The sequence below is a fragment of the Echinops telfairi genome, unplaced genomic scaffold, assembly GCF_000313985.2.
Source record: "Echinops telfairi isolate 266 unplaced genomic scaffold, ASM31398v2 ScPeMD7_7410;HRSCAF=8448, whole genome shotgun sequence".
NCBI classification, from domain to species: domain Eukaryota; kingdom Metazoa; phylum Chordata; class Mammalia; order Afrosoricida; family Tenrecidae; genus Echinops; species Echinops telfairi.
In genome coordinates, this window is record NW_022111310.1 from 25381722 (window position 1) to 25398453 (window position 16732).

The 16732-nt window shown below is 42.9% G+C and overlaps 1 protein-coding gene across 1 annotated transcript in view; it reads right to left on the bottom strand.

The window, feature by feature from the left end:
* Positions 1-16711, bottom strand: part of PSMD5 (proteasome 26S subunit, non-ATPase 5) — a 25759-nt gene extending 9048 nt beyond the window's left edge. Inside the window, exons 1-3 of the mRNA XM_004712559.4 lie at positions 16539-16711; positions 3839-3983; positions 2662-2775 (exon numbers count right to left, since the gene is read on the bottom strand). Of these exons, the coding sequence (XP_004712616.1) occupies positions 2662-2775; positions 3839-3983; positions 16539-16711 (432 nt within the window). The remainder of the gene's footprint in view (positions 1-2661; positions 2776-3838; positions 3984-16538) is intronic.
* Between the last annotated feature and the right edge of the window lie 21 nt (positions 16712-16732).

The following is a 16732-nucleotide window of genomic DNA, read 5'->3' on the forward strand; positions in this document are numbered from 1 at the left end:
TGATGGCCTTATAAGGAAAGAAAATATCTCTTTAGTCATTAGCTATTACATTAGTCTTTCACTAACACTATTTAAACTGGAAAGATACACAGTATTTCAAGTAGAAAATTGTTTGCCTAGGTTGGTTCTAATCAAGGAAGCCAATGTAAGCCCTGTGATGGATGATGTGGGAAGTGTAGCCTAGAGAAGAGGAGAGGCTCACTAGAGAAGATCAGCACCGACAACATCTATAATCGATGTTCAAGGGAGGAGCAGTCACGAAATCAAACAACTCACACTGCAATTAACTAAAGCGTGCCTCAAATGCATTTGAAAGTTGCACGTTGAATAAGGAAGAGGGGGAAGAACTGATGCATTTGAGTGATGGTGCAGGTGAAGAATACTGACAGTGCTATGATGACCAGAAGAACAAACAAATCTCACTTGGAAGAAGTTGTCAAAATTTCCCTTCGATGCAAGGATAGCGAGACTTTCTCTCACATCCTCTGGACAAGTTATCAGAAGAAACCAGTCCCTGGAAAAGGGCAGCATGCTTGGTAACGTAGAAGGGCGGTGAAAACGAGGAAAACCCTTAACAAGATTGATTGACAGTGGCTGTAACAATGGGCTCAAACATGGCAATCGAGTGCAACTGCTTCTCTCTGTTGTACATAGGGTCACTGTTAAGTCAGAACTCACCAAACACTACCACCACCATCTACGTGAGGGTGCAAATTCAATGACACAAACACACCATTCGAGACCTCTACTTGTCTGCCGGTTTGTCACACTGTGGTGGCTTGCATGTTGCTGTGATCCTGGAAGCTGTGCCATCAAATACAAGCAGAGCGACCCAGGATGGACAGGTTTCAGGGTTTCCTGAACTTCCAGGCTACAGCAGACTAGGAAAAAGGACATGGTGACCTAGTTCTAAAGGACAAACTGGCCCGTGAAAACATTAAAGTCGCAGCACATTGTGGTGCGATATAATGACAAAGAAAGGACCACTCGGTTGGCAGGCACTTAAAACATGACGGCAGGGGGAGCAGATTTCTCAGAGTACATTGACCTTAAGGAAGTGGTTGGACTTAAGCTGTTGGGCCTTCATTTGTGGATGTGGCATGACTCAAAAGGAGAAGAAACAGCTGGAAATGCTCATTAAAAACCAAAATGGAGAATGTATAAAGAAAACTGAGTTAGCAAAAAATAAAATGAAACATTTAGAGATGGACGCCACAAGCACTAATGGGCTGAAATGGACTGGTATTAGCCATTCTAAATCAATCATACGGTCTACTATGCCAAGAATCGCAAACTGAAGAGAAGTACTGTCCCACTCATTGCCAGAGAAGTTGTGTGCTGAAGCACAACACTGTCCCTAACAGGATAATATGCACATGCCTACAAAGCACACCAGTTCATACTACTGGGCGCGCTAAGTTGCTGCTTAGGCAAATGGGACAGGAGGACCATCATCCATGGTTCAAGACCCGTGGGAAATGCTGATGGCTGAACCTCAGGAGCTGATAAAGCAGCAGCTGGCCTGTCTCTCTGCCTGAGATAAGAAGGACACTTTGTCTCATGTTCCCTAGAGAGGCTGCAGAAGCAACAGTCTGCAAACCTATCAGTTATTTCATGTTCTCAACCTGGTCCTCCCCACCTGCCTGAACAGCTTGTCTAATGTAGGAATGCTTCTTTGTACACACTCAAATAATTGTAAAACTGTCCCTTTGCGTAAACCTGTCACGTGTTGCAGGATACATGCCGGAAGGGAATTTAAATCTGCCTCGAATAAAGCTCAAGGGTGTATGCTTCAGGGACCCCATGCTCCAACTCTGGTCACCCTTTGCATCTCTCTCAGCGTGCTGGTTGCAGCTCATGCCCTCTAGCGCGCGTTCGCATTGGGAGATAAGAGCCGGACTCAACGGTACCTCACATACTGCCACTCCTCAAATTTACACATCGACCACTAATGGCAAAAAGAAGAAACACAAGATCCTTACCCATTTTTGCAGCATGAAATTGATCACACATGTACTCAAGATATATCGATAGTTACTGGTGACTGGAATGGAAAAGTTGGAAACAGAAAGATGAGCAATTGGAAAATAAGACGTTGGCCACAGAAACACTTCCAGAAAGTTGCATGATAGGATTTTGCAAGACCAACGACTTGTTAGTTAGAAAACCCTGTTGAACAAAAAATGCTAACTATACACCTGGGCTGCCCAGATAAAGCACACAGGAATCAAATTGACTACATCTGTGGAAAGGCACAAAGGAGAAGCTCATTATCATCAATCAGAACAAGGCCAGGAGACAACTGCAGACCAAATCGCTCATATGCAAGATTATGTTGAAGCTGAAGAAAATTACAGTTCCCAATTGAAGGCACAGCAAAAAAACCCAAAACACCCTAAAAACCAAAAACCACAAAGCTACAAGAACTGACAGAATGTCAACTGAAATGGTTCACCAAACAGTTGCTGTGCTGGAAGCACTCACTCGTCTAAGCCGAGACATGGATTGTGTGGAGAGGGCAATCGTTGTGGTTTTGGCACAGGCAGGCAGTGCTTTTTGATGTTGTACAGAGTCCTGAGAAGTTGGAACTGACTTGCTGGCACCTACCACCACCACCACCAGACCTTTACCTCCAAGTTCAAGATGGTGCTACACACTTACCGCTTTAACTACAGAAAGATTTTCTCCACCGATACAATAAACAATTTGTCTTAGCAATTCAGAATTATTTAGAATCTCAGTAACGGCATCAGAATTTTCAACAATTCTTCCAACCTGCAACAAGCAAACAAAACAGAAGAGAATCAGAAAGGCTTTTTAAGGCAGGACAGCACACATCTCATGGTGATCACATTCCCCCGGACTACTGCTGGAAGGCGAGTCATAAATATTTAGAATGGCCTCGCTTCATTAGTCAAGTCACACGTATGGTACAGTCACATCTTTAAAGAAGAGAGGAAAAAGGAAAAAAAAAAAATATATATATATATACATTCTGCTTTCTGATCTATAAAACTGCAATATAATATTTGAATGTGGGCTGGATATGAAGATACAATGAGTATGAATAGGTAAATAGATGATGCTGTTGGCTAAGTGTTGGGCTGCTAACTGTAAGGTTGGCTTTTCAATCCCAATAGGGGCTCCTCGGAAGGAAGACGAGGTTGTCTGCACTGGTAATGATTTACAGCCCCAGAAAATCTACACAGAGCCCTCATGAGTCCGAACCGACTCCCTGGCAGACATTATGTAGACAAAGAGCCTATGACATTGCCTGCACAAAAGCGTTCAATGATTAAATGAATGCCTGTTCCCTTCTTGTTGAACATGTTGAAGGAGAAAGGGACACTCAGGAGTTGGGTAGCTCCTGGATAACTAACCTCTCTAAGCGCCTGACAATTCCCCAAGATAACCCCTAGTAGCATATCTTCACTCAAATCGTAGATGGTCTACTTACCAAGGTAAAAGTTAGCATCTTAATTTGCTGGTTTCTTGTCCTTTAAGGTAGTACTTAGACCCCACCACCTATGACAGGACCAACATGCAGAGCAGAGCTGTCTGGACACAGGAGAACTTTTTCATCGGGAAGAAATAGATTTGGTAGCGCCAATAGCATATGGCAAAAATGGCTGGCTTATAAAGTGAGCTTTGTTGGTGAATGAATGATTCGGACGGCATTTGGGACATTTCTTGTTAGCTCATGTTCTCCTGGTTCTAGTTAGCTATGTGGCTAGGAGCTTCCTTGGGGACTGCTGAGAATTGTTTTTGTCCCCCAGCCCAAAGCAGGCAGTCACTAAATGTAAGGTCCCTTTTTACATACAGCATTAAAGTATCACACCTGGGACAAAGTGAGGGTCTTTACGGAGTCATCAGGGTGAGTCAGCCCTCTCTGCAGGTCAACTCGGAGGTTCCGGGCCACTTGCACTGGCTCCACAGCTTGGAGCAATCGCTCCAGGATGGATACGCACAAAGTCGTCTGTTCCCTAAAAGAGACACCACAGATCTCATTCAGTTATGTCCTGCCAAGTGGGAAGTAATGGCTGGATGGTCTCTGCAGCTTGGCTCAAGGCAGAGCTCCACACAGACTTCCCTTGGAAATGCCAGCTTCTACTCATTTACTAAACCTTTATGAGCTCTGCCTGTGCAGGGGCTACAGCGAAAGAAGGATAAGATATAGTCACTAACCTCAAGAAGTTTAGTCTAAACAAAGAAGGAGGTAAATAAAACCACTCTAATCCAGGCTTACGAGGGGCTACCAAAAAAACAAACAGAAAAAACGTTCTGCTAGGCAGAGCTTTTGTATGCACATTTTCCTGCTCAGCGGCCCTCCGGCTGAGTTAGTGAACCCAGTGGTGTTGCCTGGGAAGGTTCTCTTGAGTCACAGTAACTTTTTCTGGAAAAGCAGTTTTGCTTGAACCTCGTTTTTTGCGATGACCGATTTAAGAGAATAAGGTCTGGCTGTGAAATTCTGTTTCCTGTTCAGGGAAAAATACTAGACACTATAGTGATGTTGAACAGACTACAAGGACAGAGGCTATGGGAAAAACTCAAGTGTACAAGTGGTTTTCTCATTTCAAAAAAGGTGAAATGTCGATGGATAACAGACAGACCTCATTCTGGACATCCACCAACTTCCCAAAGAGATGAAGATGTCGACTCCTAGTACATTTGAAGTTCGTTCCACCAGGTCAGACGGTTAATCAAGCTTTCTATTTAGAGGTTCTGAAAGGATTACATAACAGTGTGCGACAAAAAAAACCTGATTTGTGACAGACAGGCAACTGGTTTTGCCACAATAATGCAGCCATCTCAGTGTGTCAGTTTTTGGCAAAAAACAGCAAGCCTCTTGCTCCATGTACCTTACTCAGCCAACCTCGCTCCATGCGACTTCCTTTTGTTTCCGTGAGTGAAGAGGGACATGAAAGGGCAGTGATTTAATGACATAGAAGCAGCGAAGGAAGAAACTAATGGAGGCGCTGTCAGCCATCCAAACAGAGGTTGAAAATGTTTCCAAGAATGAAATTGCAGATTTGACAAATGTATTAAGTGTCATGGCGTGTACTTTGAAGGTGATAAGGTTGTTTTGTAAAAAAAAATTAATACATAGCTTTGAGAAAAAATTCTGGTACCCCCTCGTATGTTTTAGGTTTGGGATGGAAGCTGCTAGAGCTCAGGTAAGGAACACAGGGTCCAGCACTGTGCATTATAGGGACAAGTAGAGGCAGAGAAGCCTGGTGGAGCAAAGGTTATGCACGGGCCATGAGCCGCACGGGGGCAGTTTGAAGCGACCAGCAGCTCAGCAGGACAAAGACTGGGCTTTCTCTCCCTCAGACAGCTAGTCTTGGAAACTCACAGGGCGCCTCTGTGAGAAAGCACTGACTGGATGGCAGTGGATCTGGTAAATAAATGAATGAATGAATAAATAAATGGACAAGTAGAGGTGTGACATGACTGGAATGAGAATGGGGAAGGAGAAAAGTTAAAAGGGGGGTGCATGAATGGTAAGAAATGAACATGGAAAGATAGGCATCAAATTCTGACTGGTTTTTAACGTGATCTTATCGATTGGATTTTTTGCAAAAGCCATTCCATGGGAAAAAGATGAGGCTTTTTACTCCTGTAAACTGCTAGTCTTGGGAACCCACAGGGCTATGGTAGTTACCTAATTTCATGTCAACTTGATACATGGGTTATAGGAGTGGAGTCTAGCCATTCAATCAGGTCACAGCCCGATTGATGCCTCCTTGTGGGTGTGGCCTTATGAGAATTCTGGGAGTTTTTTCTCTTCCTCTCTGGAGGAAGACACTCTCTGCTCCACCTTCCTGTTGACAAGCCACATGGAGCCACGCTGATGGCAGCCAGAGCCCTGGAAATGTGTCCACCACCATTGGATCCACACGGCTTTCTTTCCACCCACTGGCTTGTGATCTTCCTGCATTCGGTATCATTATATGCGACTGTGTGAGTCTAAATTGGAATTCATGGGCTAATATTAGACTTATGGGCTAATATTGAACTTATGGACTTGATCTAGACTGGGCTGGGGTGTTTTATTGATGCATAATTACGCCTTGATATAATATTCTCTCTTGTACACGAGTGTCAATGAATTTGTTTCTCTAGTCACCCATACTAAGACAGGGACAGTTCTGTCCTGTCCTATAGGGTCATCACGAGTAGACATTGACTTCACGGCAGTGAGTTGAGTGGTAACCAGAGAGTGCTTCAAGAACTCCCTTGTCTTTTAATGGACAGTACAAACAGTAAACAGACACTGAGAGACCGCTACTCAAGTATATGATGCCAGTCTTTATCGAAAGTAATACAGTTGACCTTTGAGGGGTGCCAACCTCCCTCACAGTGGAACACTGGAGTATAATTTACAGTTGACCTTTGAATTACATGGAATTTTCTTCTTGCTGATAGTCCCATGAGTCCTATGAATTTATTCCATAGGTTCCCTAACTTATTTGGCCTATTGTTCCTCCCCCCCACCCCACCCCAGGGGGGAAAAAAATTCTGCACCCTCTGGCAATGAAAGTAATTTGTACTAGAGCTCATACCATAATCCAGCATAAAGTGTAGGTATCTGCTTCTGCTGCGCCTGATCAAAAACACTGGCTTATCTCCTTAAAACACTGTATGATGCTAATTATCTCTGCCTGGGGTAGGCAGTTTGCCTTTCCAGTGACTGCTGGCAGGCCAGAGGAACTGATCCCTGGGACATGATTAGCTCATTTGAGCATGTATACATAAGAATCACTTGAGATTCCACAAGAATCACCTGGGGATCTTATTAAACTGTACATTCTGCCTCTCTATCTAGAGTGGACATGCAGATTTTCAACAGGAGGCCTACAGTTCCCATCACATGGCATTTCAAACAGATAACACACAACACTCGTGAGCTTACCGCACTAGCAGCCAAGGGGGAAAAGCCTGAGCAAAAGTGACCCCAGAGAATTCAAACCAATTGTTATCCAATGGTTAAGTGTATATCCACAAATACAGAACACAGGAGGGGGAAAGTTATGAGAACTCCCTGGCCACAAGCAAACACCATGAGGGAATGGGTTGCCAGGTCTGGGGACACCAAGGCCATTTGGCATAACGTAGTCCACAGAGACAATCCTACTATGGAGAGTAGTGACAGGGGGTCTTGACAGCTTTTAAGTGCGCATGCAAGGTGCAACTAATGGTCTCTCCCTGTGCAGAGCCAAGGAAAAGAAACAAAGTCAAAGCTACAGTGGACTAATGAACCACTGGACCCCCACCTCCATCACCGAAAAACCAGATGGTGCCCAGCTGACACTGCCAACTGCTCTGAAAGGGATCCTACGAGGTCCCGGATAGAGTGAAAGAAACTTGTGTAGTTCACACTCAGAAGAAGACAAGATGTCCCAGCTTACACATAGAGACTGGAGGAACCCGAGGCTGTGGCTCCTCTTAGCTTCAGGCCCAGCACCAAGGAGGTGGAAGATTACTGTGACATTGGGAACGGCAATCCATGTCACAAAAGGTGCACGAAATGTTGAATGGAAAATGGATTTGATCCATAAACATTCACCCAAATCACAAAAGTTAGGGAGAAAAAGTAAAAAGTCTCACATGCCCAAGGCCCTTTGCTACCTCTTTACTGCTCCATTCCCTTCTTATATTTCACCCTTCCACCCCCAATCCACTATTTGAAAGGCAATCTCATGATACTGACTTTGGCTTATTCCATTTCTTACTTTATGTTCTTAGTCAAGTCCATCTTTTTGTGTGTTTTCTCATCTACATAAAAAGGGATACTAACTATAATTAACTCATAAGATTTTTGTGAGAATGTACAATAAAAATGAACACATACAGTGCAATGTTTCAAGCATTAGTCTATACATTGAACACACTTTATTTCATTTAGTACTCATAATAACTCTACAGAAGAACTATTTTTATGCCAATTTTAAATGGAATGAACAAAAACAGTTTATCTTCCCTAAAGTCACACATTTATTAAATAGCAATATTGGAATTTGATATCATGTGGTCTAGCTCAAGTTCATGCTTAAGTTATCTCTGTATCTCACTTTCTTCTTTGTTCCCTATGGACTGTCCCACTGTGCCTAGCAGGTCTCATAAAGGTTTCTGAACGGAAATGCTAGTTCCAGCTGTTTCAACACTTGTGTAACGTTTATTGTGACTCATCATGATACAATATGACAGAACTTCCCACAGGGTTTCCTAGCGAATAACCTTGACTGGAACCGACCACTAGGTCTTTGCTCCCACAGAAATACAGGAGGGTCCCAACTGCTGTCCTTTCCGATGGCAGCCAAGCCCTAAACAACTGTGCTACCTGAGCTCCAAAAATACTAGTCTAGTGATATCTTATTGTGGGTTTAACTTGCTTTTCTTTTTTTTCCTCCTTTTTTTAATTTTTTAGTGAGTGAGTGAGTGAGTCAGTGAATGAGAGTGAGTGAGTGAGTGAGAGAGTGAGTGAGTGAGTCAGTGAATGAATGAGTGAGTGAGTGAATGAGTGAGTGAGTGAATTAGAGTGAGAGAGTGAGTGAGTGAGAGTGAGGGAGTCAGTGAATGAGTGAGTGAGTGAGTGAATAAGAGTGAGTGAGTGAATTAGAGTGAGAGAATTAGAGTGAATGAGTGAGTGAGTGAATTAGAGTGAAAGAGTGAGTGAGAGTGAGTGAGGGAGTCAGTGAATGAGAGTGAGTGAGTGAGTGTGAGAGTGAGAAAGTGAGTGAGTCAGTGAATGAGAGTGAGTGAATGAGAGTGAGTGAATTAGAGTGAGAGAGTGAGTGAGTCAATGAGTGAGAGAGAGTGAGTCAGTGAATGAGAGTGAGTGTGAGTGAGTCAGTGAATGAGAGTGAGTGAGTGAATGAGAATGAGTTAGAGAGTGAGAGTGAGAGTCAGTGAATGAGTGAGTTAGTGAGTGAATGAGAGAGTGAGTGAGTGAGTGAGTCAGTAAATGAGTGAGTGAGTGAGTGAGTGAGTGCGTGAATAAGAGTGTGTGAGTGAGTGAGTCTTAACTTGCTTTTCCTTAACAACTAATGACATTATCTTTCCATGTGCTTAAATACCACCCAAAGATCTTGTTCAATTTTTTGGCCCATTTTTAAATTAGGTTATTTCTGTTCTTGCTATGAAGTTTTGGGAGTCCTGTCTTTGTAATGCACACAGTCCTTTATCAGATAAGATTTATAAATATTTTCCTCCTACTTTGTGCTTTGTTCTCTAACAGTATTTTTTTGAAGAGCCAACGGTTTTAATTTTGATTGTCAAATTTATCAAACTACTTTTTTTTGAACTATTCTTTTATAGATTATGCTTTTGGTGTCATATCTAAGAAATAATTGTCTAACTTGGGGGCATATTATTTTTCTTATATAAATTTTATAGTCAACCCTTTTATATTTAGATCCATTTATGTGTGACCCATTACCCTATATTGCTGGTAGGAATGTAATGGTGTAACCTCTCTGGAACACAGTCTGGCGGTTTCATAGAAATTTAAATCTACACCTTCCATATGATCCAGAAGCACTGGTGGTGCAGCGATCAAGTGCTCAGCTGCTAACCGAAAGATCAGTACCTCAAATTCACCAGCTGCTCTGGGGGGAAAGATGTGGCAGTGGGTTTCCATGAAGATTTACAATTTGGGAAACCTTAGGAAGCAGTTCCACACCGTCTGAGATGATTACTATGAGTCATAATGGACTCCATGACAATGGGGTTTTACCAAAGATCCAGCCATGCTACTCCTTTACATTTACTCAAGACTAAAGGTAGCATATGAGGGGGTACCAAAAAAAACCCCCTGTAATTTCCCCCCAAAAAACTATGTATTTAAATTTTTTTACAAAACAACCTTACTACCATCAAAGTACTCTCCACGACACTTAATACATTTGTCAAATCTGTGAGCCCATTCTTGGAAACATTTTCCGAACTCATTTGTTTGGATGGCTGACAGCACCTCCCTTGTTTTTTCCTTCATCTCTTCTACGTCATTAAATCGCTGTCCTTTCATGTCCCTCTTCATTCATGGAAATGAAAAGAAGTCACATGGAGCGAGGTCAGCAGAATAAGGTGCATGGGGCGAGAAAGACATGCTGTTTTTTGCCAAAAACTGGAAAACCGAGAAGGATGCAGGTGCGTTGTTGTGGAGGCAAAACCAGTCCCATCTGCATAGATCAGGCTTTTGGGTTGCACCCTGTCATGCAACTTTTTCAGAACCTCTAGATAGAAGGCTTAACAGTCCGACTTGGTGGAACGCAGTCCACGTCCAGAACGAGGTCTGTCACCCATCGACATTTCACCTTTTTTGAAATGAGAAACAACTTGTACACCGGAGTTTTTCCCATAGTGCAGTCCTTGTAAGCGGTGTTCATCACAACAACGTCTGTGGCATTTTTCCCCAAGCGGGAAACAAAATTTTACAGCTGCATGCTGTTCTCTTAAATCGGCCATCACAAAAAATGAGGTTCAAGTGAAAGTGCTTTCACAAAAACATTCACTGTGACCAGAGAACCTTCCCAGGCAATGCCACTGGGTGCACCGACTCAGTGAGTTACTCAATGCATGCCTGCTCGCCTACTGGGAAAAATGCACACTACAAAAGCTCTGCTCTGCCCAGTGCAACTGTGGGTTATTATTACTTTTTGGAGTACCCTCTCGTATGTCTATGTAAAGATCGTGTATAAATGTTCACTTCCGTATTTTTAATAATATCCTGTGCTGCAATGAATTATTTAACATATAGCCACTGCCTTTGTAACTCCCACTAAATGACTGGATTACTGTATCTAGTCAAGTCTGTTTTATAGCGCCGTATAGGACAGGGTCCTCTGTGGGTTTCTGAGACTGTCACTGTTCACTCAAGTAGAAAACCTCATCTTTCTCTTGCAGAGTGGCTAGTGGCTTTGAACTGCTGACCTCTGGGCTGTCAGTCCGATGGTAACCACTGTATCACCAAGCTCTTGAATGACTGGGTAGGGCTATACAAATATGAGGTGTCTGTAGCACACCAAGACAATGGATAGCTTGCTAATGATATAAAGTACAAGACCACAAAACAAAAAATGGTATATGGAATGCTAATGTGGGGACTAGTCAGTTTTGCTATCTCACTATAAAATGAGCCATCTCAGAAGCAGAAAGGGGATCTCACTACCATTAAGAAAGAAAAGCCAGAAGTGGAGTGTGCCCTTTACACCCAAGACCCATGCACTGAAAACTCCTCAATCCAGCAGACAGACAGCTATGATACTGCAGGTGCTAAGAGACAAGAAACAAAGGCAGACACGTGGCAGTAGTGTAACTAGGAAACAGCAGAAGACGAAGCAGTAAGTTTCCGAACCCTCAGAGCAAGTAAGCTGCATGCTTTGGGGTAGGAGGCTTGCTGGCAGAGTGGGAGACCTCTCAGTCTGAGCAACCAAGTTTGCTGATCTCCAAGACCAGGCTCACTGGCAGAACAGAGTGCCTCTGGGCACCTATCAGCAGAGCTAAAAGAGCTTTGTGACATTTGCAGGGCAAAGGCCAGGTGGGTCATGTGGCTGAGACAGAGGGGACCACAGAGAGGCATGCCTGTGGGCAGGAATGGGAAGAGGCTGTCCTGACCAAAGAACTGTATCTTGAACGTTTCTGAACCTAGACTACAACTTGTTAACTTCCCCAATAAGCCCATAATCGAAAGGATCATCGATGAGTTCTGTGTGGCCAGCACAAGACTACGGAGCCTCGTGGAGGAGCAGAGAATGCTGTGGCATGGTTGGAGAGTGGAACCAGCCTGGGGTGTAGCTGACGCTGTTGGCACTGATGAGGTTTTTGTGCAGTTAGAGATTTGCGTGATGTGAGAGGAGAGTGTCTTCATGCTACTGCTTCAATCTCCAAGCTGAAAATAACCCAAAACTCAATCTATAGGCAAATGAATACACACACTATGAAGCATCCATACCGGGGGCTACTACTCAGCAATAAAAGGGAATAAACTATCCATTCATACAACATGGATGAATTTCAGAATAATTATGCTGAAAAAAAATTTTTTTAAAGAGTATCTATCATATGACTCTATTATATAAAACTGTGTGGAAACTTCTGGGGGTGATGAAAAACCTACAACCAAACCCACTGTCATTGAGTTGCTTCCAACTCATAACGATCCTACATAGTTTCTGAGTATCAATCTTTACAGGAACAGGCAGCCTGCGGTTACCATCCTCACTTCTAACCCACAGCACCACCAAGACTCCCCAATCTTAATTGTGGTGATGGCTTCATGGATAAACGAAGGGCTTCAAAAAGCTCAAGGAAAAATTCCTTTATCTTTCAATATCATCTTTCCATGAATTTTTGAAGCCCCTTTGTGTGTTCATACGCACTCATGTGTAAATAAAGCAACTTCCAAATTTCATGGAAAAATTCAATTTATCTTTTAATTTCATTTTCCCATAAAGCTGCATACACACACATATATATGCAAGTGCATGCATGGGGGCTTTAAAAGTTCATGGAGGGGGAGCTCAAGCAGAAAGAAAATGTTTTGAAAATGATAAGGGCAACATATGTACAAATGCGTTTGATACAATTGATGTATGGATTGTTATAAGAGCTGTAATAGCCCCAAATAAAGTGATTTATTAATTGAATGAATATTTTTAAGTTCATGGAAAAGCAAATGGAACACAAAGGTTAAGATTTTTCTGTGAATGTTCTGAAGCGCCAATATATAAGTGAGTGTACATACACATCAAAATAGCAAGTTGTACATCTTAAATATGTGCAGTTTATGGCATATAAATTATCTATCAACAAAGGAACAGAAGGTTAAAAAAAGCTGGATAGTGAACAAATTTCAAGTCACCTGTAGCCCTTTGGTACCAAACCAGAGTTAATAGCCGATAGTCGGTCCTTTCTGACTTGGAGGTATAGAGCTGTATATTAGAATACGCTCTCCTTTAAGAGAATAACTGTCAAAATTCTGAATTTACTGGTAGGCCAGATATAGTCAAGATATAAAAACCTATGAGGCTGGGCCAAGATAAATGATAATATTAAATATGACTAAAGTTTTCTTGAGATATTGCACTGTACTAAGCCCTTTAGATAAGAGGGTTTCAAAATGTTTGTGGAAGTTACCTTTAACTCCATTTTCCATGAACTTTAAAAGAAAACCTCACACATAATAGCTCATGTAATGCCTGCCTGCCTTATAGCAAGCAAACTAAGTCTCCGCAGAGGTGAGTCTCTCCTCACCAGCTCAGACAGCACAGATTGTGTGTCTCATTCTTATTCTTTTCCATGTTACCTCAAGATGCCCTTCAAAAGTCTTATAATGGAATAGATCTGACAGCCACGATATGATTTGGAGAATATTACCCCCAAATTCAAACTGGCCTCTACTATGTATCCAACTCTGAAATATGCTCTTTTTCTACTAAATTCCCACTGCTCAACGAACAATCCTCGCCCATAGGTCCGATTCCTAAATCTCCCCTTCATGTGAGTTCCTACTGCAGCTCTGCTAACTTGTGGTATGACCTTCAATTAAATATCTTCATCTAGGTGTAAGATGCGGCCAAAAAAAGTATAATTAAAATAAGGGTTCCTGGCGGGGGAGGGGGGGCTGATATCAAGGAGTTCAAGAAAGATGTTTTGAAACTGACTGAGGTAGCAACTGTACAACACTGCTTGATGTGACTTAACTATGGAAGGTTATATGTAAGAGCTTCCTATAAAATGGAAAAAAGAGAAATCTTCATCTATAACATGAAGAGGTTAAACTAGGTGGCCTCTCTAAACTTTGTTGAGTCTAATCTTTTATTGGGCATGTCTTATCCATATATTGTGCCAGGCCCTGAAAGGCACGCAGAGATAAACAAATAACGGTCTCTCCCTTTAAAAAACTTGAAAACTAGAAATGAACACACACTGAACTATAGCATAGGACCACATGATAAATATTATTAACAATCATAATGTCCTTCAGGAGATGGGGGGGAGCAGTCACTCAATTGGAATAATTAAGAAAGATTTTTAGGAAGGGCTGGCACTTTAGCTGGGCCTTAAAAGGGATAGAATTTGGGGATGGGGGAGGGTATTTCAGTTAGAAAGACTAACACAAACATACGGTATATACTCGAGTATTAGCCAACCCGAGTATCAGCCGAGGCACCTAATTTTACCACAAAAACTGCATTAAAAATGTGTCGAAAAAAACTTGGCTTATACACAAGTACATACCGTAGTTAGAAACTTGAAAGTCATGCTGAAGGAAAAAGCAGCTGTGAGTGCCGTGGTAGCTGAACAGAGGAAACTAAGTGTAGAACCAGAGCACAGGGAAAATGAGGCTGGAAAGTAGGGTAGACATATACTTGCCTAGGGTCTAAACATCACATTAATTGGTGAGAAATTTTTACCAATAGGAAATTCTGGTTAAGATTTGAGCCTAAAAAGTTTACTACTGCTGCAATGTGTGAAGAATACTCTAAATCAGGAAGGTCATGAGATGTCAGACTAATGCAAAAGGGAGTGAATGAGGGCCGTGTCAAAGACAGGCTAAGTAAGAGCTATCTGACTGCAGACGTGAAAGAATTGTGGCCAATATTTTAATGAACTGGGAGTAAGTAAGAAAAAGGGGCGGCCCAAGCAAGTGAATTGGAAAATATTTCATTGTGACCTAGTTCGAATAAAATTGATAGTATAATAAATTTAAGAAATTGAAAAAGAAAAAGAAAAAGGGGCGGTCAGAGCCCAGTGACTACTTGCTCAAGCAGAAAGATTTTTTCCCTTTGATTGCAAAACATATGCAACAAAAATTTCCCAACGAAACCATCCTAAATGTACAATTCAGTGACATTCATTACACTCACCTGTTGTGCAGCTATTTCTAAAGGGTTTTAATCACCCCAAACAAGTTCACTTACTCACTCACTGCCATCAAGTCGATTCTGACTGACAGTGACCCTAGAACTATGGTGGCACCATGAGTTACACACTGGGCTGCTAATTGCAAGGTATGCAGTTCAAAACCACCAGCCACTCAGTGGGATAAAGATAAGGCTTTCTACTCTCATAAAGTTAGTTTTGGAAACCCAAATGGCAGTTCTACTCTGTTCAATAGCGTCCCTATGAATGAACCAGACACTCAGTAACTCTTAAGCAATAACTCCATTCTCTCTCTCCCAAGTCCCTGGTAACCACTCATGTCCGTTTTTCTCTGTGCATTTTCAGATTCTAGATGATTTCATGGAAGTGGGATATGATATTTTCCCTTTTGTGCCTGACATTTCAAAGTTTATCCATGTCTAGTATGAATCAGAATTACATTTTGCTTTGAGGCAGAATAGTACAAAAGTCATTTTAAAATTTCTAGATTATACATATTTAAATATTAGAAACACTTTTTCCCCTTTTAAAAATCATTTTATTTGGGGCTCATACAACTCTTATCACGATCCATACATGTCACTTGTGTAAACCACATTTGTACATTCATTGCCCTCATCATTCTCAAAACATTTGCTCTCCACCTAAGCCCATGGCATCAAGCTCCTCATTTTATCGAAACACATTTTTTCTTAAACAAAATAGGTACAGGCAGATATGGTGAAGAGTAAAAGGTGCTCCCAAGTCCCACTTCCATGGGCAGCACTGTTCACAGTTTCTGCTGTTTTCTTTTTAGATCTTCCCATGGTTTGTTTTTTTTGGGGGGGTCAATCCTTTGAAAACGTATCACATAATAGGATCGACACATCTGCACTGTTTCCTTTCATCCAACAAGCGTTCTTTCCACCTCAGCTATACAAATCTACCTCACTCTTTTTGTGGTTGCTGGTTTTCCATTACGAATTTCCCCCTACTTGTACAACGGGCTCAAGCAGAGGAACCAGTGCGAGGATGCTGCGGCACCGGGCAAGGTCTCCTGTTCCTTATGCTGAGGGTCGCTCCGAGTGGGCACCGACATGGCAGGACCTAACAACTACAACAGACCTCGATTTTGAATTTCTATACCAAGAATTACTCGATCAAAAGTGTGTGAACTGAAAATGTGGAAGAAGCTTGCCAAACTGTCAAGACAGGGTGCCTTTTGAAGGAGAAGGGGGGTTTAAAAAGTGACCGACACACGTGGAATCCTTCCTGTGGGTGCGCCATTAGCAAAACGACTGCTTTGCTCCGCCAACTCCTATCTCAAAGAAGCGGGAGGTGAGGCCAAGCGGCCGGAGAAAACTAGCACCGCAGAGGGGGCCTAGAGGCCCCGTCTTTGCTTCTCCGCCCAGGGTCCTTCCTAGTCTCCCTGCCATCAAGTCGAAGCCGACGCCTAGGGACTAGAGGACAGGACAGAACTGCCCTGCCTTGAGTTTCCGAGACTGCAACTATTTATGGAAGTAGAAAGCCCCGTCTTTCTCCCCCAGGGCCCTTACCCCTCTGAAATGCCGGCCACTGTCCTACATTCTCTGCGACTGGGAAGCTCACCCCTCCACCCAGTCCCCCGACTTGGGGGTGTGCCTGCCCACTCAGGCTCCGGGATCTTCGCTCACCGATGGTTCTGGTTGAGCAGGGAGAAGAGCGGGCCGAGGCGCATCTCCGCCACTTGCTCTCGGAGCTCGCTGAGCGGCACGGCCTGCAGCACGGAAAGAAGCGCGCGCAGCTCCTCCAGAGGGGCTTCCAGCCGCGAGACCTCCCGCAGCAGGCTGAGCACCTGCGCAGCCATCTTGCCCCGCTCAGGCTAGGG